We start from the raw sequence: 27,743 nt of genomic DNA on the forward strand, positions 1-27,743 counted from the left end.
TATTTATTTATTACTATTTTACTGTTGTCACAAATAACATGGTATTTCAGCACAAACTATGGTACATGCAGTAAATGTTTGTACAGGGTTCCCTGAATCTGCAACATTTCTGCAAAATAGCAAAGATACAACAGTTACAGAAGGGTTTTATTACTAGAGTGGCAATTAAAAATATGTGAACCCTTTGGAAGTACTTGCATTATATTTACATTTGTCTTAAAATCTGGTTTGATCTTCATCTACGTTACAATAATGAACAAACACAATCTGTTTTAACTAATAACACAGCAATTATTGTATTGTTCTTGTACATATTGAATAGACAATTCAAACATTTACAGTTTTGGAAAAAGTATGTGAACCCCTATGCTTATGACATCAACAAAAACTAATTAGAGTCAGGAGTTGGCAATCCTGGCATCCAATTAATTAACCAGACTGGAGGTGTAGGTTAGATATACTGTGACTTATAAAAGCACTCAAAGCATTTTGAGTTCGCTATGCACAAGAAGCATCTGCTGATGTGGACCATGCATAGCAAAACAAGAGATCTTAGAAATCCGACGATTGAGAATTTTTGCTTTGCATAAAGCTGGAAAGGGTTATAAAATTATCTAGACAAGCTTAGATATTCATCTTTCCACAGTTAGACAAACTGTCCATCAATGGAGAACATTTAGTACTGTGGGTACTCTCACTAGAAGTGGCCGTCCAGCCAAGATGACTCAAAGGACACACTGTAGAATGCTCAATGAGTTACAAAAGAACCTTAGAGTGACAGATGAAGACATGAAGGAATCATTGTAACTGGTTAAACATCTCTGTTCATGAGTATGCTATACCAAAAACATTAAATAGGCACGTTGTCCATAGCAGGACACCACGAAGGAAGCCGCTGCTTTCCAACAAAAACATTGCTGCATGCCTGAAGTTTGAAAAAGACCGCCTTGACACTCCACAACGCAACTGGGAAAATGTTTTGTGGACGGATGAAACTAAGGTTGAATTTTTTGTGAAGAACACGCAGCTATGTATGGTGTAAAAAGGGCACCACATACCAACATGAAAACATCATCCCAACGGTGGAGGGAGAATCATGATTCGGGGCTGCTTTGTTGCTTCAGGGCCTTGACCACATGCCATCATCGAGGGAAAAATGAATTCCCAAGTTTATCAAGATATCCTAAGGATAATGTCAGGGTTGCTGTGCACCAGCTGAAGCTCGGTACAAGTTGGGTGTTACAGCAGGACAATGACCCTAAATATTGAAGTAAACCTACTTCCACCTTTTGGAGTGGCTCTCACTGTATGGTAAATAATGTTAAAATGTAAAAACATTTTAAAGAAGTTAAGTCAGAAATAAACATCAGAACGAATACTTTGAGGGTGACCGGTCTAATAGTATTCTTATGACATTTTGAAGGGAGTCAATTTCAAGTGTTGTTCTTGTCTTCATATAGCTGAAATAACTTTATAAGAATAGTTTTAAAAGGTCAAAGGTTAACAGCAGTCAGTACAGGCCTATGAAGGTCCTCAATATGGTACCAGCCATCCACATTTTGATGGTGCTGGTAAACAAATCTAACACAGGCATAGTTAAAAATGTCCATAATAATCAATTACCTGATAGTAAATCTTCATTTCAGTGGTTCAGTGAATGGTAATATAAATAATCCTGGTATATCTTTGGTGATATTTATGTTTTTTATTCTATCTTACCCAGTGCACTGTCAAACCATGATCAAGTATGCAATGGGCTATGCTTCATAATAATGTACATTCATTTCTGATGGTTTCTTCTTAATACATCTTGACCTTGGGCTCCTTTTACCTGAACTGTGAGATAAAAGCAAAAACATCATAAAACAATTGCATTATTGACACTTGAAATATAGCATGGGTCATAAACATGAATACTTACTGCATTCTTAAGGATGCTGCCTGATTTATGAAAGATTGAAGTTCGTTTAGAGCCTTTAGCGGGCTCAGGTGCTTGAGGTTCCAGTCTGAGTGGTTCTAAACTGGGCAGTTCCATTGTGGGCGGGTCAGGATAATGGGTAGGTAGTGAACTGTCAAAATTATCCACTGCTTTATCGGAAGACGAGTCCATTGGGATTCCTCCCATGTCGTAGTGTCTTCTCCTGAGTTCTCCCAGCCGTACACGTTCATTTGCCAGCTGTGTCTCCAGCTCTAGAACTTTCACCTATAAGCAAACATCTATGGTTATACACTTAATAAATGTTGAGTAACTATGGATTTAATTCTGGGCTAATACACACACTTAAAAGGTCAAGTATTTAATTTCTAAGCCAGCTATAGAAAACGTATGTGCTGCTTGCACGTGCAAAACTAGCCACCATGATGCTAGGGTGTTGTGATTGGTGTTTAATGCGTTCCTCTGTGGTTGCTTAGGCTGCTTAATACCTTAACCTCTTTAACTCTGCAAACCCGCTAGTGGGTCCAAAAGGGGGGGGTTTGCTATGTTGCAAAAATAGTTTACACTCACCGTGCCTTCACACCAGAAGCGGCGAGAGCGTCAAAATTCGCTCTGGCTGCCCTGCCTTCAACGCTCGAGGAAGCTCGTGGACGCTCTGACGTAGTTGAAATCGGCGGCAACGTTTGTTCAGAATGCTTTGTTTTGTGAACTATATTTAAAGGGGCTGCAATTTAAACATGTCGACCATTTACTTTTTGCCGACCTATCACAAGTAGCGTATATCCTCATGAACTCTTTAAAATGTGAAAATAAGAAATCGATCGATGGCAGAAAGTAATTAAAATTATAGTTGTTTGTTATCAAAATAAAATACATTTGTAATAATAACTGGTCTTGGTTGTTTTATATCCCTGTAAGCAAACAGGGACAGATCATATATTACTGGGAAACCCGCCACGGCAATAATTAGTTTCTCCTCCATTTTATCTTCGGAACGAATGTTTGGTGGGAACCAAAGTTTACACGGTTGTGTTCTCTAGACTTCGCTACAGCGGAGCACTTCTATATTCCAATAGGTTACCGCCGAACCGCGTCAAAGCTCATTACCATAATGTTGACTGCACTTGAACTTTCATCTGACGCCCACACCGCCCAAGACTCGCCGCGGCCCTTCTCGCCGCCGAGAGACGCTGGCTGTCATTGAAAATGAATGACTTCCGGTCGATTTGACGCTCTCGCCACCTCTGGTGTGAACGCACGGTTAAAATGTTATACATAAGTCAGTCGTATGGGGTATCGTTTGAAAGCTTATAATCTCAACTCTTCATAGTATACTATCACTTTTGCATTTATTGTACCTAAAATAACAAAATAAGGCCAGAAATCTTTCACATTGCAAATCAGCACCACCATGTGCACTAAATAGACAACTCATATATCAAATGAAATCTTTCATTCTCAGTAATGAGAGCTTTCATTTGATATATGATTGGCCTAGTGCCCTAATACTACAGTTTGAAATATTTTCAAAAAGTAAAATATGATATCTGTTAGACATCAGATACAAATTTATCGATGCACCGATCACTGCTGCTGTAAGCCCCAAACAGCTAAAAACTTAATATTTGCTTTTATTTTTGGCGGTTTGGCAGTCTGTGAGCTTGCTTGTGTGAATAATCCAATGTTATATCTTAGATGTCCAGCAGGAAAAGCATGCTAAACAAATCATCGGAAATATATGTTATCGACTATTGATGATAAAAATGTTATATACTGTATCATTGCAAAGAAGAGGCTTTCTAAAGACACCTAGATTGAGCTACTAGTCCACTCAAAGGCAGAGATATTCAATGAAATATTGGGGGTGGTGCATGAACTGAAAACTAGACTGAATGTCTATGGACGAGCACATCTGTGAGTGCTAAATGCATTAGAGTGCCACCTACATTTCAGATTGGCATTTTGTGATGGATTGTAATAGAGAGAGAGAGAAAAAAAAATTCTAGTACTTGCTGCCATATAGTGGAATAAAATACAAGACGTTTTGGAAGGAGATGGAGTGAACAGAACCAGAATTGCATGCTAACAAAGTTTGGACAAAAAATAATTATATTCATCATAAGATGGTAAACGTGTACAATAGTGTCTTTATTTTTTTATTAGACCAATTTTTGGCAATTAGTCCACATTATGTGTAAATAGCGAGCTTTTAAATTTAAGTGTGAAGAATAACAGCAGCCCAAAAATGCCCCAAGAGTTGAAGAGGCTCAAAAAAGGCCCATCCTCAAGTCTGGTCTCTAGATGTGGCTACAATGTAAGTCTGAGTTTAGTTTAGTTTTTTTGCCAGTTTTATTGTCCATATAAGGATAGAAGTATTGAAGCACAGTAAAAAATACACACTTCACCTTTAAGCTATGAATGTAATGACAGTGTAACAAGAACAATAAAATTAGACTTTGGAAAACTTACCTGGGAATCCATTTCTTCTGTTTTGAGCTTTATAAGGGACATGTCTGAAAAGTCCATGGAGTCTGTGGAAACAAAGGGGACATGATTTGTATGTAACAACAACATTTTCAAAATACAAACGTGAGTATTATTTACCACACTAAAACATTTCCAGATTCTATAAACACTCTTTAGAGAAACGTACTCTTCTCCTCAATCTGCATCTGTCCTGCCTTGGTGGATGTCACCACAAGAGCAGCCATGTCGTTCACATGGCGGGAGGCCTGCTGCAGAGTTTGGAGCTTCTTGTTGCCTCGATCTGACTTTACCTGCCAATACAGCACTGATGTGTCAGAAGAGGCTGATTTGATTGGTTGAAAACATGCCTACATGGGTCTTATGTATTTTATTTTACCTTTGAGGCAGCGACGAGCTGTGCCGTACTGGCTGCAATCTCATGAGAGCACACAATCAGCTCCTCATATTTACCTCCGTTAGTCACCACTTTATCTGCAGAATCACTGTGTGAGATTTTAAATAACAATAATATGGACCAACACAGCTATTTAAACTGTTTAATGCAGATTAAAGCTTTGAAATGTACTCACAGCATCTGTGTGGCACCCCATCCTACAGCCTTTGACGCAGAGATGAGACCTTCAGTCCAACGTGAATTTTTAGCATAGAAGTCTTTGACGGATCCAGCACCCTAAGAGAGAGAGAGAGAGAGGGCAGAAAAACATCGTGACCCTGTGTTTGAGTGCCTGAATAAATACGATCTTACAGACAGACAGACAGCGATATTAGAAATACTCAATATACAATAATTAAAATGATCGCCCATGCTAGCAGTTCTTACCCTGCCACTTTCCACAATGTCTCTCTGCAGGTCAGTGGAGGCTGTGACCAACATGTGTATCGCCTAAGACAACATAGAAAATATTAAAGATTTGTTGCATTTAATTGTAATTTTATATATTTAAAAAATGCATTAATCTCACAAAGCCTAATCTCACCTTCATTAGATCCGAACAGGAGCCAAGGATGCTGTAATCAAAGTATTTAATTAAATTAAATTATGTATTATATATATATATATATATATATATATATATATATATATATATATATATATATTTCATGTAGGAACTGAATTGTACCCCAAACTAACCTTTGGTTAACTTCCAGTTTCACTCCAGAAGTATCTCTCCTTGCCTGGCTCAAAATTTCCTGCATTATACAAGCAAAACTTCATGAGGTCATGTTTAATAACTGCTCAAAATTCCTTTAGTGAGCAGGATTGACAAACTAATTCAACATTTAACCCTCCTATTGTCTGAAGAAACTGCACCCTCCTTTTGTCCTTCTGGTCATTTTTGGCCTCTATTTAAACCATTCAAAACACCAACGGCACTAAAGACACCCCTTAATGAAAATCTGTTTAATAGTGGTCTTAAAGTGTATAATGATAGGGACACATGTTATATTCCGAATATTAATAGAGTAACATAATGTTTGAAGAATTAAAACTTTACTTTATACTTTGCACATTGCACATTACATCTTTTCCTTCCAACTAATGTCAAATGATTTGTTGCAGTGCTATCTAATGTTTTAGGAAAAAATTATATTTGATATGTATTTTACCATTGGGGGGTCTTTAGCCCCATTGTACCCTTTCATATAAAACTTACAGTATGTACTAACATATTACCTATTCAAAATGGTAAAAAAAAATACTCGGCGTGTGAGTATGTATGTATGTGTGTGTGTGTGTGTGTGTGTGTGTGTGTGTAAGTGTGTGTGTGCACAAACCCTGTTTGACACAAAATAAGCCATTTGTGTGAACAATGCAGAACCCAGTGGAGCAGGTTGGGGAGCTAGCGAACAGTATGGGGCTAGGGGGTAAATTTAAAGGTGCACTCAGTAAATTTAGTCTTTGTGTCATCTTGGACTTACACTGACACTTAGCGGCTTGGATGCAGCATCATTTAAAATCAGTTTTCAGTTTCAGATGCCATTGTAATCAATAACTGAAAGTGTCCCATAACAGGACGGCTACTGAGATTAAGCGAGGAGTATTCGACTAGTCATGTAATTCTAACATGGCCGCCATCATGTGCGGACCCTCTGAATGTAGAATAAACAGCTTTTATAAGGTAACTGATATGACTGAGTCTTCATTTTAATATGAGTGCTCATGATTTCCAACATATATGCAAATTTACACAACTGGCTTCTCGTATGGGTCCAAATTGACCCATTAAGACAATGGAATGATCTACTGTATTTGTATTTACCCTTGTGTTGCGTTCATTTTGTGCTAACACTTTTTGTGTCCCTGGTCAAAAATGACCGGCCCATTAAGACTATTAATAAATCTATCGGATTGCGTATTTTATCCCAAAATATTGCATTAGATATTTTTTCAACATCCTTTTTTAGTAATTATTACAGGTATTATACTTATTTTTATTTTGATAGACTTATTTATTTATTTTATTGATAGAAGGATTAATTGAACTGAGCTTATACCGGGCTAGTGAGGAGCACTCCCTGTAGAAAATACAAATAAAAAGGATTATGTAATAAATGTAATAACTTAATTTTCTAGAGATCACGGCAAAACAAAAGTTATCTTCTCGAGATCACGATTTACGTGCAAATCACTGCAGAATTATTCCGGAGACATCATTCAGTGCGGCAATGTCAGAGGAGCTGGAGCATATTGATCGGCGCATCACATATCTCTTCAATTAAGACCTGACAGTCACTGAAATAGATTTGTGCCTTGCTGGAAAAAAAAAGTATTCGACATCTGAGAAGACGGTTAGCTAGACTTTACTGTCGTGACCACGAGAAAACAAGTTTTTTTTTATGTCGAGATAACAAGAAAATTAAGTTGGGATCACGGGAAAACAACATTTGTCATGTCGAGGTCGCAAGAAATTAAATCGTGATCACGAAAAAACAAGACAGAAAAAAAGTGAAAAACCACGGTCAAAATGGGCTTCTGTAGTTATTTATCGTTGGAAATGTCTCAATTATAAAATGCAATGAGCAAATTTGTTTCACTCAGAGGACAAACTGCAGTGAGTTTTAGTGTATGAAATTCCCCCAGACACACATAAATATAATAAACTGGAGTGTCTTTTTGTCACATTTTCCTTATTACTTTATGGAACAAATATATCAGACTTTAACAATTTTAACGAGCCCAAACAAAGCATAATATGATGAGTAGATCTTGAAATATTCCTCAAAGGGTGTATGTGGCTGCGGGGGCGTGGTCGAGCGCCCGTCCGAGAGAGAGAAAATGGTAAGGGCGCTTGCACCTGTGCTAAATTATGTCTAACACTTGTCACTAATTCCAGTGAGCATGGAGAGAGTGGCATATAAACAGCCATGCCACCGCCAGACGGGGAGAGAGAACGACACGAGTGACCAGTGACTGGCGTGTCTTATTGAGGATTTTATGTTTATATGAAACTGTAGACTCAGAGAAGTTTATGTTGACAAAGTTTGTGTTATGCTGATCTGATTAAACTGAGAAAAGCACAGAGAAGAGTGCACGCAGAGTGTTGAAGGCAGATAAATAAAGAGCCTTACTTGACTGCATCACTGCTCTCCATCTCCTCTCTTCCATCTCTGAGCTTGAACTCATTACAGTGTACATGGAAAGATGATGCACAAAAGGGTGTGTGTGTGTGTGTGTGTGTGTGTGTGCACATATGTGCTTATCTAAAGGACTGGGACGCTCCTGAACACTTAATATTTCTGTATTTTGTAGTCTTGTCCTTTTTTGTGTGTGTGTGTTTTCAGTTCCCATATGTGAACAAAGTTAAGGAACATTATTCCACTTAACTTAAGTAACAAACAAATAAAAAAATAATAATAATAATAATAATAATAATAATAATAATTACGTAGTGGCTAAAGCACAGGGCTGTTAATCAGAAGGTCGTTGGTTCGAACCCCACGGCCACCACCATTGTGCCCTTGAGCAAGGCACTTAACTCCAGGTTGCTCCGGGGGGATTGTCCCTGTAATCATTGCACTGTAAGTCGCTTTGGATAAAAGCGTCTGCCAAATGCATAAATGTAAATGTAAATGTAAAATGAACGGAACACAACATAAGGATTAAATTAGTTAATTATCTTAAACAATTGTATGCAAAAATTAATGTTCTTTTTTATTTTGTTTGATTTGATGGTCTTTACAAAGTCACAGCATTTGGTTCCAGTACCAAAAACAATGCTGTATTTATAACAGAGACAATAGGAGGGTTAAAGGTTTTTCAGTGGTGCTTATCAAGGGCCTTTTCTTCTCTGAACTGGGTTCAGTGGATTGGTTCTACACTAACTGGAAATTAGTGTAACTTACATCCATTCTCAGCACAGCCTCTTCAATGGCAGAGGAAGTTGCAGCCATTTCCATATCAACCATATCTGCCAGTTCTTCCTTCCGAACATCTGCGCCATTGGGTCGCAGGTCCTGCAAGAGACAAGAGAGTGGTCACTAATTACTCAACACATACAAACACACATATAGTCTCTGAAAATGGCATCTCCAGTCAAGCACACCTGGCCTTGATTGAGTATGCGCTGGACCACGTAGCGGACAGCAGTGGGGTCAGCTCTCGGGAGGGTGGCCTTCATCTTGAGTTCTTTCAGGAACTGGAGACAGTGAGTGGAACAATCCCTACAGTTATCTGTCAATCCTAGAGAGAAATATCCAGATAAATGAGATCAAATAATGCTAAATGCAATAATTTGCGGTTAGGTCATCAGCTCATACCAGCCTAAAGACTGTTTGAAAACAAAAACAGTAATAATTTTCTGTTTGGTGGTGCAGAAATTAAACACTTAAACTTCAAGGTGGTCAATATGGTTTTTGGAACATAGTAACTGGTTTGTTGCTGGTCCAAGGTGGTTTACCAACTATAACTAGCTTGACCAAGATGGTCTACCAGGTCAAAACCAGCTAGTAGTCCATCTAGATCTGCTTAGACCAGCTACTGAAGATAAATGACCAGCTTTGACCAGCTAAAAACCATGTAAACCAGCAACAATATGAAGCTGGTATTAGAGGTTGGTATTGTTACTTTGTAACCTAATATTGTTAATATCTTTAGTAAATCCTACATGTTTTTTACATTAAAACTATTAAACAAACTGTTAAAATAGTTACACTTTATGTGTCTACAGCACTATATACATAGCGAATGTGTATGTGTGTATTTAAAAAAAAAATGACATATACGCAAGGCTCTTACGGTCTGCTTGGTCCGTCGGTGCTGAGTGGGCAGTGCCCGCTCCGTTAACAATAGTGTCTGAGATGAGATGGGAGAACTGAGTAACTGATCTCAACAAACCACTCGCATCTGGAGGAGGAGAAAGTGATTACATCACACACCTTGTACCTGTAGTTTAACAAAGACATTAATGAGAATGTCTGCTTGATGACTGAAATGTTACCATCCATATTCCTCAAATATCCACCATGACTCTGTTGCATCTTGTCGATGCAGGCCAACGTCAACTCAGCCCGATTGATCAAATAATCTGTGAGCAGTGCAAGACAGTAGATGAGTTGATGTAAATACAGAGGTTCACAGTGTGGAGAGGAAGGTGAAGAAGGACAGACCTGGTGTGCTGATGCAGCGGACGTGTAACGGATCGTCCAGTTTGGCGACGGCGTCCAAGACGATGCCCTCTGCCTCCACCACAGCACACTGCAACAGACTGAACTGCTCATCCTGCAACCTCTGCTGAAACAGTCCTGAGTCCTGACTAAACTGCATGCAAAACACATGGCACAAGCACTGATTATGAGTCTAAAGAAAACTGCTGGAATAGACTCACCTGGACTACATCCCAATATGCATACTATTCATCCTGTTGGCCTAAAGTATGCAAGATTAGTGCATACCAAATCACAGCGTATTGAAAATAGTACTGTATACCAAAGGTGCACTGGACGATAAACTATTATTGAAATGTGCATCCGTGCATGCTTCTTGGCTAAATACTTCCCTAGAAGAGGAGTTTGTGATGGTTCTCAACTTTTTCAACAACAAAGAATATGATGCCGAAGCTGCCACAATAGTTTTTAGAGTATGAACATGCCAATGTCGCAAGTGCCAGACTGGTCGGGATGCTCAAACAAACACAGCAATGTTCTGACAGTGCCACAGAACCACAGCTGGTTGATCTGACCTTTGCCTGTAGTTGGTTGTGCAGTGATGCCATCTCTCTCTGACCCCTCTCTCTTTCCTGTAGGAGAGTTGCCTGGTGGAGTTGAGCAGCCTGACGCAGGTTAGTGATTTCAGCTTCCTGTTCCTTCACTGAGCGCAGAAGAACCTCTTTCTCTGACTGCAGACCCACTAAAACACTGCCCAGCTGATCTCCAGCCTAAACACAAGCAGAAAACATATATAGTGTCATGTTGGCACAGAAACAATACCTGTTACTTTTCTCAGTGCTGGTCAGGATGGACCAATCACAGCCATTTGTGATTAGTGGATAAAGAGATTGCTGGTGTGAATATCCACTTCTATCTCAGGTGCAAATCCTTAAAATTAATCATTTTAAACCTGTATTATTTGTAGTGTACAAATGCCTTTAATGAGTTCTGAGGAGGATTCAGCTTTCTGAGTGGTCGTGTCCCAGTGGATAAAGACAGCACTATTTGGCCAGTGGTCATTTGTTCAAATCAAAATAACTGAATTGGATGTGTGCATGTTTACATCTGAATGTGTGTTTGTGTGTCTATAATTGAAAGAGCACTAAAGTGGAAACACTCACAGTTTCTTTATTGTTCAGAGCACTCTGAGCATGCAGCACCTCTGCACGCTTCTCTACAAGCTCTCGTCTCAGTTTCTCAATCTCCATCTGCTGCTCCTGTTCACGACACAGCTGTTCAGACACACACAGAAAACATACGAATTAGATAAGAGGCCTCATTCAGACCTCACAATGCTTGGTGGAGGTGTTCTCTTGACATGGTGACTTGTATGGAAGAGCAAAAACTTAAGCTTTAGGTAAACAATTACATTTACATTTACATTTATGCATTTGGCAGACGCTTTTATCCACACGACTTACAGAGCCTCTGCATTACATGACTTGGTGCACCAGAAGTTTAACCCTTAAATGACAGTCTAGAGTGTTTTAACAGTATTTAGTCAGTTTAATTTAATTTAAATTATGCGTAGAATATAGTGATGCTAAAATACAACATCAACGCATGTGGACGAGGGGTTGCACAAGGTTAAAGAGAAAATAAGATTCATAACATTTTACACTTGCACTCCTCCTCTAATGACTTGAGAGACTTTCCTTAAGGATGGTCAGAGGAATTATTGTTTTGTACGGTTTTAGGGAGGGCATGTCTCTGGAGTGCTTTGGAATGATTTTGTAGACAGGACAACACTAGAAATGGCCAGCTCTCTGGACTAGGGAGCTGATTGAGACACACCCCATTTTGACAAAAACTATTGATACCATAATATTTTTTTTGTACGGGAGGCCTCAACCTATTAGGCATCTATAGAATTACTGACTTTTGCATATTGGTGTGCTAATCATGAAATAACATGAATGGGACATTCCACTGGAGGTGTAATTTAAATGGAAGTTCAGCATCACAGGAAGTTGAACAGACCTTTTCCTGTAGTTGGTTCTGTAGTGCGGAGATCTCTCTTTGATATCTGTCTCTCTCCTGCTGTAGAGTGGTCTGGTGGAGCTGGACGGCCTGACGCAGGCTAGCGATTTCAGCTTCCTGTTCTCTAATTGTACGCATCAGTGCCTCCTTCTCTGCTTGCAGACCCACTAACACACTGCTCAGCTGGCCTCCAGCCTAAAATACACACATAAAAAACACTCCTTTTAAGCCACAATTTAAAATGTAAGAATATTGTTGAATATATAACAAAATATCAAAGCATGTGACATCTGAAAACAACAGATGCGGGGGCCTGGGTAGCTCAGCCAGTATTGATGCTGACTACCACCCATGGAGTCGCGAGTTTGAATCCAGGGTGTGCTGAGTGACTCCAGCCAGGTCTCCTAAGCAACCAAAATGGCCCAGTTGCTAGGGAGGGTAGTTGAGTTATGCATAGATGCCACGGAGAGTAGTGTGAAGCCTTCACACATGCCATGTCTCCACGGTAACGCGCTCAACAAGTCACATGATAAGATGCGCGGATTGACGGTCTAAGACGCGGAGGCAACCGAGATACATCCTCCACCACCCGGATTGAGGCGAGTCACTACGCCACCACGAGGACTTAGAGCGCATTGAGAATTGGGCATTCCAAATTGGGGAGAAAATCAATAAAAAGAAAAAAGAAAATAACAGATGCTAGGCCTTTTCCCAAAACCAGCTAACTTTTCTGAAACATATTTCCAATGAACTTGAACCAACTGGTGTCGCAGTGATTTTATGTGGATGTATGAAGTCATGGAAGGAAGGATTCTCACAGGTGTCCAAGCAGAGTAACCACAGGTGGGGTTCAGCTAAATAACTATGGACATGTGTTACTAACATTTGACCACCAGCACGTGTATATTAGTATACATTTTATAATTTAAAAACTAGCAAACTTCTTTGTAATGATTTGCTTTTTTTTATGCGCTTGTGCTATCATTCTTTTATGCAACATGGTTTGATATTTAAATCTAATGCAATGACATTCATACATTTGTAAATGTCTAAATCCTTTTTAGGGTCACTATATGAACAGGGGTGGGGGTGGAAATGTATAGTACCTTCTCCTTGGTCTGCAAAGCATTATGGACATGAGACATTTCAGCCTTCCCGGTCTGTAACTCGAGCTTCAAACATTCAATCTCTGCTTTCTGTGCCTCCAGCTGTACAGAACAAAGAAAAATAAACTTTATGTAAACACACTTATGGAAATAAAACATGCATTTCACACATGAATCTGTCAATCACATTCATAAATCACCTGTGATCACATGAGGACAACATCAGCGGCTTGAAATCTGCACATTTGTTCCAAAGCCACACATGAAATACAGGTTCTTACAAAACAACATAGTTTACACTTACCGTCATTGAACAGCATTTGCAACATATTATAACTTTGTAATAAAGTAATTGTTTTATGAAAGTCAATTGTGACAAGTACTGATTTCATGTTGACTTAAATGTTGTATTTCAGGTTAGTTTGAGAAGTAAAACATGTAATTTCAAGAGTTATTCTCATCTTATACAATGTAAATGTGTGTAGGTGTGGCATGTAACCTTGGTGCTGTTCTCCTGTCTGAGCTGCTCGACCTCTACTGCCATCTGCTGTTTAGCCACAGCCAGCTCCTCCTGAGCCTTTTGAGTGCTGCTGAGCTGCTTCAGCACTTCTGTATTCTGACACACACACATGGAAACACAGAAAACAAACTATTAATAATAATGACAACATCAAAAAAGTTTCATGAATACAATATTTATTTCAAAACAGGTTAAGCTCTATTGACAAGATCTGTGGCATTCTGTTTATTACCCCTGAAAATAATTTTGACTCATCACTCAGCTTGTCCAAACAAGTAAATCTCAGTTTTTCGGTAATACACTTACAATGGAAGTCAATGGGGCAAGGTATTCCAGAGGATTTAGCATAAATTTTAAGCTTGTATTTTTTGTTAAAGTGATTATATTAATTCTTCCAAGTGTTTTATTTGAGCTGTAAAGTGAATCACCTTTTTAGCAGTGGGACCACTTTTCCTGTCGGTGGTTTACTGGCTTTACATGGTCAAGACAGATGTTGAAATACTGTATATAACATTTGCACAAACAAGGTTAGTAAGTAAGGCGTAGAGTACAGTCAGCCACTTATCACAAAATAAAGTACATTTATTTTGCTATAACAACGTCTGACTGTACATTATTCCGCTTATTACACGGCTACTAACCAACTATATCAATAAATGGACATCAAATATTGATATGCGTTGAAATTATGTAATTACATGAGAAGAAAGAAATTGCTGAACAGCTGAATTCCACTGAATTTGAACTTTGGTTTACCAGTTCTGCTGGTGTTTATTTAGTAAATAATGACTGCTCATTATCCAGCTTATTACAATACAACTTGACAAATAAATAAGTAAATGGACATAAAACATTTTTATTTGAGTTTAAATTATTTTATTAGCTTACTTGTAGACAGGGCTGGACTGGGAAGAGATGTTACATAACAACTGTCCCAAAAGTAGTTGGGGGGTCCCTGACCTTTTATGCATATCGCGATGCGGTTTTGTGGTCCGTTCTGCATAACGCAGCCCAAACCGACCCACCGGCCCGCTCGGTTCTCCCGATGGCCAGTCAGCCCCAAAGTCTGTCGGCCCACCGGGAAAATGCCCGGTATGCAAGATTACCAGTCCAGCCCTGCTTGTAGAGATTACCAAGTGATCCGAGGAGTAGGAAAGGTGACTCACAATACCCGGATGATGGTCTCCAGGATATGCAGTTGTTACTCAGAAATATCAGGCCGCTATATGGACCCACTGACCAATCAGAATAGAGTATTCCAGAGACCGGTGTAATAAGTCTATCACAGTAGTCTCATATTAACAGATGTTATGTTTCAAAAAGGGTTTATTTTAAGTTTATTCCAGTGCAATGTCTTGACCCACTGACTCTTCAATGTTTTGTTTATTTTTCCAAGCTGAGAAACGAGTTAAAATTATTTTCTGTGTTAATCGACAGCATGCCACTGAGGTTGTCCATAGAAATGAACTTATAACATCTTTATAAAACTTCTTCAGAGTGCAAGACTTGCGATGGTTCATGTATTTGTACTGGTAAGGGAATTATTATGCATCAGAAAGAATTGAATCAAAGACCATCTTTACCTTCCGCATGAGATCAGCGTGTCTGCTGACCAGCTCGGCATGCTTTTCTTTGAGTCGAGTGAAATTAATCTGTGCTGTTTGAGCCCTACCTACGAAACACAAGAGAGAGAGAGAGTGAGGCCAGACATACTGTGTGCTCTTTATAATTGTGTTTGTAAAGTCAGTCTGGGGTCAGAGGTCACTCACTGCCTGCGTCTTCAGCCGTGGCCTGAATGCTGGCTGCGACTGCGGTCTGAGCTCTGAGCGTCTCCACCTCCATGCGCAGGCGTTCATTCTCCACCAGTGCCATCTGTTTGTGTGTGCGCTGGTCTTCAAGCTCAGATTCCAGTTTATTCACCTGAGTCTTCAAATAGACCACAGCACGCTGGGCCTGCGTGCAAAAGGACGGCAGGAAATGATCATAGAAACAGGTCAAAATGTACTCGTTCGAAATGACATAAACATAAAATCACACATATCTCACCTCAACTTTCACAAGCTCCAGTTCTGGTTTCACCACTTCAAGTTCCATCCTCAGTGTATCAGCCTCTGTCTGTCTGTGTAACCAGTATATTATATGCCAAAATTAAAAGGGGGAAAATAATTAAATATACACTACCCATATCGTATACATTTTTGTGATTTATGTTTAAATGCTTGAAAAAATCATTTTTTTTTTTTAAGAAAAATACAAATTCTACAGTCTGAATTCCTTATAAAGTCACAAATTTAAATTATTATTATTATTTTTTATTTTATGTTGGAAGAAATAGGATTTGTATGGATAGTGGTTTAATAATTATATAGATTATGTAGTGTTTGCGTTCTGAGTCATCCGGGGCTTTGCCCACAGGCAATATTATAATATAAAAATAAGAAGAATCCTTCCTTCTATGACTTAAACAATGACAACCCTACCTGTCAAATAATAAATATATTAAGCGCAACACTGACACTGGTTCAGAAATATATATGAGCAAAAGTTAGGCGTACAATAAACAGATCAAACACGTTTTTTTATTTAAATTGAGGATCAAAGCGAGAACTTGTCGGGTCACTGTTCATTGTGCATGAACTAACACTAACAATAAAATCAAAGTAACTTAACAGTTTAAATTTGCAATTGCCATTTATCACAAAATTTTGAGAATAATTAAAAAATTACGAGAATAAAGTTGAAGCATTATGAGATTGATTTCATCACATTTTGAGAATAAAATTAAAGGAAAGTGATGTGATGTGGTGGACAAAAGCAAAGTGGAGCATCTGGGTTTTTACATAAAACACCACTAACCAGGGAGATAACTTGGCTATACAACTCAGCTGAATTTTTGGGAAGTTTCTGCGAGCTCTCTGTTCATGAATGAGGTGTGCATTAGTATAGGAGTTTTCAACTTGTGGGCACCTGTCAAGGGATGCACAAAATTTAGGCTCCCACTCAAGTGAAGCAAAAATAATCTGAACTGCTGTGAATTATATACAGTAGGTCCATTTCAAGACTGTATGTCTCAGTTACAGTATTGTTTAGAGAAGAAAACCAAACAAAAAGCAGTCCAAGCATCATCAATGGCGAGCGGGACGGTCTGGTTCTTTCTCCTGAATAAATTAAATTTCCTACATAACTGCTGCAGAGTCCAGAAACTAATAATAACTCTGTGATGATGCACCAAAAACCAAGGATTTCTTTATTTAAATCTTAAATCCTCCACATCCATTTCTTGCATGAATGAAGTTGCTGGCTCGGCGATGACACTCTGTTTGACCTAATGTTGAGATTGTTTTTCTCAAAATATTTATACTTTATTCACACAATATACTACTTATTCTCACAATGCAAAGTCTTTGTACTTTTTACTGTATTCTCAAAATATTATGACTATAATCTCAAAATGCTACGACTTCATTCTAATAATTTTTACTTTATTCTCATATGAATTTAATCTCATAATGCTACAACTTTATTCTCATAATATTTACGTAATTCGCAAAATATTACGACTTTAATCTCGAAATCTTAATTTTGTATTTTATTCAACGTGGCAATAAAATGTCACAGTGGGACCGCCGAGTAAATTAAAAAAAAATAACTTTCCATTTTATAAATGCAGCTCGATATACCTGCGTTGCAATCTAATTTAAAAATCAAGGCACTCCAAGGAGGCTATTTAAATGCAGCAGTGTAACGCCACACATGACATACAAATGTGAACCAATTTTTCATAGCTCTGTGCTGATATTCTGAGTTGCGTTTGATAATAGAGTTGCGTAGAACACAAAACAGCTGGACACAAACCAGAGAACAGAACTTACTAAACATATCTGAAGAGTTTGTAGTTGAAGCATTGATGCATTTCTATGCCCAACCTTATCTTTTTGAACCAGAGTCCTCAATAAAACAGAAAAAGAGGGAGTAGGCAGGAATGTCTGTCACATCTTCTCCATTCTGAACCGGTTTGTATTTGTGACAGACCTGAAGAGAGTGAGACCTCTGCAAAAACATTTGGTAGGTGTAACATTCTTGAACAAAATCAAGTAGTTTTTAACCAGCTCATGAAATGCTGGCTTTAATATACTATTATGAGAACATTTTTGTGCCAGTTCACAGTGGACGACTTACCAGTGTGATGTCGAAAAAAGAAAACAAGAGATCAGTACCATCGCTCGTCACTGCTGGTTAGGACAAAAACTCTGATTAACATAGAAAATATTCTTTATATTACGTGTTGTTGCTGTCAGGTTAGGACACAATGTGACTTTGGCTACCTTGAGCCTCTTAAACAGTTTGATTTCCGTGTATTACGTTTAAAAAAAAATAAGGCTGGGCATAGAAATGCATCAATGCTTCGACTACAAACTCTTCAGACATGTTTAGTAAGTTCTGTTCTCTAGTTTGTGTTCTTTCGTCACAATCACTGTGACTTTCAGCGGACCTGATTTCTGATAAACAAAAAAACGTTTTCGCTCGAAAGTCCCAATGTCATGAGGGGGCTTCGTGAACTGTTGCTCTCGTGCCCTATCATGAGATCAACAGTGCAGGAGATCAATAGACAGTGAACTGAACACTGCATTAGAATTTGGTTTATTTCTCACCTAACCTTATCGTGTGCTTTCATAACCATTATGAGTTTCGAGGAATAATTATTATCCTTTTGAATTCTTTTGAAGCTTGAACTGCCATTGTATGACATCACTGAGCATTTTTTCACAATTTCTCCCATTGTGTTAAGAAAAAGAAAGAAAGTCATATGGGGTTTTAACAACACAGGCCTGAGTAAACAATGACTAAATTTTCATTTTTGGGTGAACTGTCCCTTTAATACATATGTCTTTAAAAGCAATGCAATCACTTTGAGCAAGAAAATAGATCAATATTTAAATACTTTTTTACTATAAATCTACACTTTCACTTTCAGAATGGAAGTGCCACCTATTATATTACTTCTGAAGACATGGATTTAAACACTGAAGTCGTATGGATTAATTTTATGCTGACTTTATTAGATTTTTGGAGCTTGAAAGGTCTGGTCACAATTCACATGTATTGTATGGACCAACAGAGCTGAAATATTGTTCTAAAAATCTTCATTTTTGTTCTGCAGAAGAAAGAAATTCATACACATCTGGGATGGAATGAGTATGAGTAAATAATGAGGAGAATTCCTCAGGAGAAATAAAAATAGTCCCAATTGACACAATTAGAGACATATAGCATTTGCAAAACTCAGGTGAAATGTTTGCGTTCATATTGAGATCTCTGACGTTTGATTGGAGACTTTGGTATCTTGGCAAATCTAAACCAGTCTGAGACATTGTTAAGATCTCTTCTGAAACTCTAGATGAGACTTTGAGATTTCAGGAACTTTTTGAATGAGAAAAATCCAAAAATATCCTCTTTAATCCATATTAAAGTGATCACTTTTCTGATTTTTCTACATAGAGCAGATTACTTGTCTGTATTACCTTTGCTCTGGTAAATCGCTTGTAGGGTCATACTGGTTGAATCCATAATACTGTTGAAAAACAAACAAATTATGTTGTAGAGGTACATATAGTAGAGCACTTGTTTTTTAAATATGGTCTAATCATCTAAAGGCCCATTATGGGTCAATCTACAGGCCTACGGCTATGGCTTGACATGTCCAGGCTGTTTTTACCATTTGGTACGACTGTCCTTCATTGAAGTCCATCTGTGTGTCAGTGTCATCATCGTCAGGTATTCCCTGATTCTGAACAACCACTGGCTTCACGTGATCTGCGAGTGAGGCTGCGCGCAGAAAGTTTGGAGGCTCCTAAAAACACACACACACAAAAACAAATCAGAGAACATTCATAGGAGCATATATTCCATCTGAAGTTGTCATATATGTACAGCCATATGTCAAGCATTGATTATTCTATGAAATATAAATCTTACAGCGGGAAGATCGGGGATCTGAATGATAGTTTTAAAAAACTCTATCCCTCTTGCTTTCTCAAAAAACTGTGTCAGGCTGTGAAGGATAAAGGGAGATTTGATAAACAACATTGCAGCCATAGTTTCAAGGAAAAGTGAACCCAAAAAATGTAATTTGGTCATAATTTATTCCCCCTTACATTGTCTCAAACTCTTAAGGTACGTACACACTGACAGCGACTCAATACCATTCATTTTCAATGCGAGCACAGCGACGTCCGGCGACACGAGCTGTCGCGACCGTTGGCGCTAGATGTGGGCGTGTCCAGCGACGCGACAGTTGAGAAAAGTTCAACTCTGGAGCGACTAACGGAAGCGACAGCCAATAGGAGAGAAGACGGGAGAGCTCACGTGATCCTTCTCTCTCTCTCTCAGCTCCTGCAGTAACGGAAAGATGGATGAAAGGCTAATTCTTGCTGTTAGAAATTTTCCAGTGCTCTATGATATGTCTCTTCCCACGTACAAGGACATTTTTAAGAAAAATACTGTGGTGGAAAGGTGTATCTGAGATCACGGGGATTTTATGGACCCAGACAGACCGGCATTTGCATTTTCGCCGCAGATAAACAGCCGCTATGGTAAACAGCACGCCTGGTTTCTCATTCATCTTTGATATAAAGCATTTTATGTACTGATTCCATTTATATTTAGTCTTTTCCCTCCAAAATGTTTGTTTTTAGTGGCAAGAAAAGAGATTCGCTGTCAACAGCAATGGAATGACACGTTACTAGGCAACCAGTAGTGGGAACACCCACTAGCGACTTCACCGCCAGCCACTGGCGACCTGCAGCGACAAAGTCGCTGGCAGTGTGTACGCACCTTTATGACTTTCATTCTTCAATGGAACACAAATTAAGATTTGTTTAATGTAGATGTGATGTCTGTTTGTCCATACAAAGCAAGTGAATGGTGACCAACACTTTGAAGCTCCAAAAAGCACATAAAAGCAGCATAAAAGTTATCATAAGACTCTAGTTGTTTAATCCATGTCTTCTGAAGTGATCCAATTGATTTTGGTTGAGAACATACCAAAATGTAACACATTTTTCACAGTACATCTTGCCATTGCAGTCTCTAGAAACGATCATGATTTCAAGCTCGATTACATTTCCAAGTGCTTGGCGCATGCGCAGAACGTTAGATGGCGCTAGGAAGTGTTTTCGAGCTTGAAATCATGATCGCAAATGAGACGGCAGACGTCAAGATTCATAGTGAAAAAGGAGTTATATTTTGGTCTGTTTTCACCCAAAAAAAACAATTGGATTGTGTTCCGTGTTCTCCCCACGGAAAGGGCAACCCAGTGTACAAAAGGATATTACTCAGGTTTTTCTTGGTTCACTTTTGTTTGTTTATTTTTCTCACCAATAAATAACCAGGTAATAAACCAAGTGGCTGCACACCGGATTGAAGTCATTATAGATCAATGAATCGCGCTTCCTTTTCACACAGTGAACTCCGGTCACATGTTCCACAGCACACTCATCTCTTAAAGAGGCACTACACCATTAGGCTACTAACCTCAAAACATTCCTTATAACAGTTGTAACTTTAGTTTAATGTACACATTTGAATTAAACATGTAAAAATAAATAATAATAATAAAAAAATAACAAAACTCCACAGAAAACACAACAGATTGTGTCAGAAGACATGGATTAAACAACTGGAGACTTATGATAACTTTTGTGCTGCATTTATGTCCTTTTTGAAACTTGAAAATTTGGAGCCCATTAACTTGCATTGTATGGACCTACAGAGCTGAAATATTCTTCTAAAACTTTTCGTTTGTGTTCTGCAAAAAAGAAAGTCATACACATCTGGGATGGGATGAGGATGAGTAAATAATGAGAAAGTCATTTTTGGGTGAACGTTTCCTTTAATTCTTGGCCAAAATATTGGCGCATCCTCAAAAAAATACTGCAGTCCACGTTACCTGTTGAACTGCTCACGAAATCGTTCTCTGTGTCCTAACAGAGCATCCATTGGTATTCCTGACACAGATGCACAACAGTTGTTCAATACAGTAAGTATTTACATAAAGAATAAGAGCAGCATGCAAAGAGGGTAACTCACGGCTGTGCAGCTTGAACAGGAGCTTGACTAGAAAGTGGTAGAGTGGCCCGCAGTCCTGGATAACCTGAACCAGCGGTGCCAGACGGCACTGACCCACTAAGGTGGTAGAACTGGTGGAATTGGACTCCATTTGCCGAAAAACTGTTTTTAAAAAGTAAATATGTGTTTCCTGATTGGGTTAAAAGCAAGAAATTTAGAGGAGGAGCTCACCTGTTTCCTGCAGTTTTAGTGCTGCTTCCATGTAGTCAAGAACTTCCCCTGTCATGTCAAACCTGTATATAGGAAAAAGCCTTATTGATTATTCCCATTAACAGAGCATACATGCAACACACAAAAGCTACTAAAAGGTACTTACACTTTGTTGATGTCAACGGCGATGGCTTTATCAAGAACTTCCTCAGGGGCTTCAAGATTTGGAGGGATTTCCAAAAGCTGTGGGGGCAGCAGGCGAAAAACCAATATACTCATGGTCTCAAAAGCTATATCAACAGAAAAGTACCGTAATTTCCGGACTATTGAGCGCACCTGAATATAAGCCGCACCCACTGAATTTAAAAAAAAAATTATTATTTTGAACATAAATAAGCCGCACCTGTCTATAAGCCGCAGGTGCCTACCGGTACATTGAAACAAATGAACTTTACTCAGGCTTTAACGAAACACGGCTTGTAACAAAAATAAATAAGCTTTAACGAAACACGGTGTGGCAGCGGGGGCGTGGTCAAGCGCCTGTCTGGGAGAGAAAAGCGGTAAGGGCGCTTACATCAAGTGCTGAAAACTGTCACACTGGTGCCAGTGTGACAGTTTTCCCAAGAAGGACACGTGAAGCAGGGCACTTGACGTTCCAGGTAAGGCTTTTAATGGCCACAGCAATGTTTACAACGTCTCCCGTGCAGCAGCTCTATTTCCTTTTCCAACAGCCAAATCAATCGCCTTCAACTTGAAAGCTGCATCATATGCATTTCTCCGTGTCTTGAGGGTAACAAAATGACTACCGTAATCAGAATGATGGGAAGTTTGAGCGCACTCGATTTAATCTAAACAGTAAACAAAAAAGTTGTTTGACCTTAACCCGTTCGGCAATTTCATTGGTCTAATGAAAGCTTCACGCCGCCAAAAAACTGAGCACGTCACAGAATGTTTTTTTATTTTTTTAATAAAATTTGAAAGCGGGAAAAATCCATATATTAGCCGCGTCATTGTATAAGCCGTGAGGTTCAAAGCGTGGGAAAAAAGTTGCGGCTTATAGTCCGGAAATTACAGTAATTGACAAAACTTTAAACTCACCTTTAAATGGAAATCAATTTTAACACACAAAAGCTTTGTGTAGAGTGCAACAATATGTCCATATCTATCATGTAGATTCCCCTAAAAAAAACAAAAAAAAAACACAGCGAACTAAATTTTTGTTTTTATTTTGTATGTGATGAGAAAAACAGAATTTCTGAAATATTTTTCTTAAAGGGATAGTTCACCCAAAACGCATAATCATCTCATCATTTACTCACCCTCATGCCATCACAGAGGTATATGTCTTTATTTCTTCTGCTGAACACAAATGAAAATGTTTAGAAGAAAATCTCAGCTCTGTATATCCTTACAATGCAAGTGAATGGTGACCAGGCCTTTGAAGCTCCAAAAATGACATAAAAGCAGCATAAAAGGAATCCATACGACTCCAGTGGATGAATCCATAACTTCTAAAGTGATACAACATGTGTGGGTGACAGATCAATATTTAAGTGATTTTTTTACTATAAATCTCCACTTTTACTTTCACATTCTGAAAGTGGAGATTTATAGTAAAAACAAACATTTAAATGTTGATCTGTTTCTCACCCAAAGTTATTGCATTGCTTCAGAAGACATCTATTAAACTACTGGAGTTTCATGGATTACTTTTATGCTGTGTTTATGTGATTTTTGGAGCTTCAAAAGCCTGATGCATTGTACGGATAAACAGAGCTGAGATATTCTTCCAAACATTTTAATTTGTGTTCAGCAGAAGATTGAATGTCACACATCTGGGATGGCATGAGGGTGAGTAAATGATGAGAGGAATTTCATTTTTGAGTGAACTATACCTTTAATGTAAAACCTTAAATAAAAATACAGAGCACAGTTACCCATAACATTCCCATTTGCCTGATGCTTGCCGTTTGCCCTCTGCTGTCTCGCAGAGTCTGAAAGACAGTAGACATGATTTGAGTACAATGATTTGAAGTAAAACCTGGTGGTTGTAGGGTAGCGAGGTAATCCCAAACATTAGGTATAGTGTCGGAGATGGGACTTACATTCGGGTGGCCGTCTCGTAGTAGTTTGTGCACCAAGTGGCAGAATTTCCAGCTGAGAATGGCGTTACTGGACAGTGGCAAATTCACGGCATGAGACCAGAACGTGACCGCGCCGCCTTCCTTGTGTGTGCCTAAAATAATCTCTGTGCAAATGTTAAGGACAACTTCCTAGTTCACACTGTCTTAAATATCATGCAAATACTTTCCAGAAAATCAATAACAAAAAGATACTGCGTCCATATTTCTCTTTGATGGGGGCTTCTGCGCTGGTGATGCATTTGTTGATGCTTTGAAGCTGTAATGCAGGAGAAATAGAAATGTAACAATAAAACACTGTGTGACCGGGCGGAGGGCGGGGCCGGGTTGTGATTATACACACCCCGTCCCTTATCAGGCTAATTAAGCCTCCGAGAGGGATAAAGGCCGATTGTGGACGGAGGTGCGACGAGAGAGAGATAATTTACGGACATGTCCGTCATGTGTGTGTGTGTTTGTCTTTTGTATAAGTTAATCATTAAAATATTGTTTATATCGCCAGGCTGGTTCTCGCCTCCTCCTTTCCATTGAACTGCTTTAAATGGGTTGAATCAACAGTGTGTAAAGTCACACATTAACACTAATGGAAATTACACCAATAAACACATTTAACGTTTGATCTTTTAATTTTAGTGGTTGTCTCTTCTTCGGACCGGGACAGGGGTGTCAGAAGTTTCTGAGACGGCTCAAGGAAAATCTAGGGGGGCAATACCACCTCCAAAAATACAATAATTATACTGTAATCGGTGCAGCACTTTTCACTTGCTAGCTAGCACACGTGTGTAATTTTCTTTATAACGACAATAATTTATATAAATAAATCCTTTAGACCTATAGGCTTGCCGAAGACATGTGAGTCTTTTTTTTCTCTCTCCACTTTTCTCCCCAATTTGGAATGCCCAATTCCCAACACACTCTACATCCTCGTGGTGGCACGGTGACTCATTCCGGGTGGCAGAGGATGAATCTCAGTTGCTTCTGCATCGGAGTCCGTCATTCCGCACATCTTATCACGTGACTTGTTGAGCACATCACCGTGGAGACGTAGCACGTGTGGAGGCTCAAGCTATTCTCCGCTGCATCCGCGTGCAACTCACCATGCGCCCCACCGAGAGCGAGAACCACATTATAGCGACCACGAGGAGGTTAACCCAACGTGACTCTGCCCACCCTAGCAACCGGGCCAATTGGTTGCTTAGGAAGCCTGGCTGGAATCACTCAGCACGCCCTGGATTCGAACTTGCGACTCCAGGTGTGATAGTCAGCGTCTTTACTTGCTGAGCTACCCAGGCCCCGGGACTTGTGAGCCTTGAAATTATGTTGACCACTGCTTGGTGACAATGACTATCTATGAATTAGTTACTACCATGGTCTATTTGGCCAGAATATCCTGCGGTTATAAAAACATTATAACTTTTGACCTTATCTGACTAGCAATCTTTATGTCTAATGTTATGAACGTTGTTTATTACAAAATATCAATGTTTCCAATGAGTCAAAACAACAGCATAAGATATGGCACTTATTTGCTCAGATAAAATATTTTTGGATATCCGTCTTTTCCTTTCTTTCCTTATTTATTTGACCATTTGCTCTGATAAGAGGTCCTGTATTCATGTGAACACCGGTGCCTCGAACCACATTAATTCCCGCAGGGGAGCAGAGCCGAAGCACAACTTACATCATTACCAAAACAATGTTCTTCTGCAAGACACATGCGGTTACATTTTTTTAACTGCTAGAGAGCCAAAAGTTACATGGTGTAGCTTTAAAAATAAAACAGAAAAAGCAAAAGATCTGGGTTACAGTGAGACACTTACAATGGAAGTCAATGGGCCAATCCGTAAACGTTAAAATACTCACCGTTTCAAAAGTATAACCACAAAACATAAACAATGTGTGTTAACAAGATTTTAGTGTGATATAATCACATATGAACCTTTTCTGTGTAGTTATATCCAATTTTGCAACTTTTCTGCCATTACGTAACAGCATAAACCATAAAAAGGCCATTAAAAAAAAAGACAATTTAAATATCTTGTGAAATAATACACAAGTTTTATCAGAAGATTTAATGTAAGTGCTTTTGTAAAATTAAAAGCTTCACATTTCTGCCTTTAACCCCTTTAAATATTGGCCCCGTTCACTTCCACTGCAAGTGTCCCACTTTAACCTTAATTATTGCTTCTTCTTTTTTTAAGAAAAGGAGGGACGAGTCGAAATATATATATATATATATATATATATATATATATATATATATATATATATATATATATATATATATATATATTATTTATTTTTTGTGGTGATCAACATTATGTCACTAATGCGGTCGACTGAGCTTCACTTGTATTGAACCCAGAATATTCCTTTAAGATAAATGCCCCAAAAATTATATTAACATGGTAAATGCACAACAACGTGGTGTTACCAATGTAATACTTAAATATTATTATGCCATGGTAGGACTATATGTAAAAAAAAAAAAAAAAATGACATTAAAGTTTTGCATTTATTTATTTTTTTTATAATAGGCAATAAAACATATTGACGATGACTTGAGTAGTATGTTGAGCTCAATTAAAGTAACGTTTTTTATTTTTGTTAATTTTCTACCAATTTTAAGATAAACAAAACCACCAAAGACTGCATCCATGAAGTTATTATAACAAATAATAGAAACTTGAATAGAAGCAGATGTTTGTAAATCTCACCTGCAGTTTGACGAATTGTTCCTTCTCCGCAGCTAAAGCCTTCTCACTTTTATCAGTTTTCTCGTTTTTCTTTGAGGCCATATTTAACTTCTTTCTCAGGCAAAATCGGACGTTAAAACGATCGCTTCAGTCTAGAGACACTCGTGCACGGGCGCGCACACGCTGAGCTCTCCAGTCACGTCAACGAATGCGCGCTCACTGTAGGTTATTGGTTTATCACTGGAAATCATTTAGGATTTACACTGTCCAAAAACAAAAGAAAAAAAACACAGCTAAGGAAATCTGTCAACGGTGTAAACGTGCTTGTTATTATTTTATTTTTTAAACGATTTTTTTTTTTTAATTGTGAACGGTCACTTTAAATAAACCTACCCTATTTGATTCACACCAAATCAGTATTTAAAGACAAGGCATTACTGAATACCTTTATTGTTCTTTAAATGCTCTGACATCAGTGAATCAGGGACATCCTTTTTACATGGAGGCTAATGGCTCCTTATAACTGATAAAGAAAGTCATTATTGGTTTCAGGAGTCAAACACAATGAAAACACCCACTTCATTCTCTTTGAAACCAAACAGGTTAGATGACAGTAAAACTGGAATGACAAAAACAGCCAGCACCATTTAGCCATCTTGTAAGACAGGTTCAACACTTCAAGAAACTGCTAGTTTGTAAATAACAACAGTCTGTCCAGTGAGAGGTAGTGCATACTAAATTATTGTCATAAAACATATTTTTTAATTACAAATAGTTAAAGCATTTGTGTAGAAAATCTTAGTAGTAAAATACTATGTTAGCTTAGAAAAACTAATCTTTGGTTGACAAAAATAGATTTATTTTAAAAGCAGTGACAGAAGATGGGAGGTCCTTGTGGCTCTATTGATCACATTCCTTGTTTCCTTGTTGCGGGCTGCTTTTCCTTTGAGACTC

The 27,743-nt window shown here is 38.5% G+C and overlaps 1 protein-coding gene across 2 annotated transcripts; it reads right to left on the reverse strand.

Annotated features, from left to right (window-relative positions):
• LOC127636535 (huntingtin-interacting protein 1-related protein) lies at positions 1-27,743 on the reverse strand. Of its 2 annotated transcripts, none has more exons than XM_052117127.1 (35): positions 27,235-27,743; positions 26,811-27,052; positions 24,289-24,352; positions 24,058-24,200; positions 23,890-23,946; positions 23,051-23,131; positions 22,119-22,195; positions 21,974-22,035; positions 21,764-21,904; positions 21,624-21,681; positions 19,652-19,727; positions 19,392-19,526; positions 19,198-19,247; positions 15,722-15,794; positions 15,445-15,628; positions 15,259-15,347; positions 13,655-13,771; positions 13,156-13,257; positions 12,050-12,244; positions 11,191-11,301; positions 10,603-10,797; positions 10,031-10,181; positions 9,862-9,948; positions 9,660-9,767; positions 8,968-9,104; positions 8,768-8,878; positions 5,556-5,614; positions 5,401-5,431; positions 5,244-5,306; positions 4,993-5,093; positions 4,800-4,905; positions 4,590-4,713; positions 4,406-4,467; positions 1,922-2,203; positions 1-1,836 (listed from the first exon to the last, which is right to left on the reverse strand). In XM_052117127.1, the coding sequence occupies exons 2-35, from the start codon at positions 26,889-26,891 to the stop codon at positions 1,828-1,830; spliced, it is 3,522 nt and encodes a 1,173-aa protein (XP_051973087.1). In that variant the 5' UTR covers positions 26,892-27,052; positions 27,235-27,743; the 3' UTR covers positions 1-1,827. The 2 variants fall into 2 exon arrangements, with proteins under 2 accessions (XP_051973087.1, XP_051973086.1); XM_052117126.1 differs by having other exon boundaries at positions 27,183-27,743.

Source organism: Xyrauchen texanus, chromosome 44, assembly GCF_025860055.1.
Source record: "Xyrauchen texanus isolate HMW12.3.18 chromosome 44, RBS_HiC_50CHRs, whole genome shotgun sequence".
In the NCBI taxonomy this organism is placed as follows: Eukaryota; Metazoa; Chordata; class Actinopteri; order Cypriniformes; family Catostomidae; genus Xyrauchen; species Xyrauchen texanus.

Coding starts and splice junctions, on each gene's coding strand:
- LOC127636535 (XM_052117127.1), bottom strand. CDS start 26,891: ATGGCCTCAAAGAAAAACGAGAAAACTGATAAAAGTGAGAAGGCTTTA. Junction 23,947..24,057: donor TACGAGACGGCCACCCGAAT/GTAAGTCCCATC, acceptor ACTGTCTTTCAG/ACTCTGCGAGACAGCAGAGG. Junction 15,629..15,721: donor TGGAGCTTGTGAAAGTTGAG/GTGAGATATGTG, acceptor TTTTGCACGCAG/GCCCAGCGTGCTGTGGTCTA.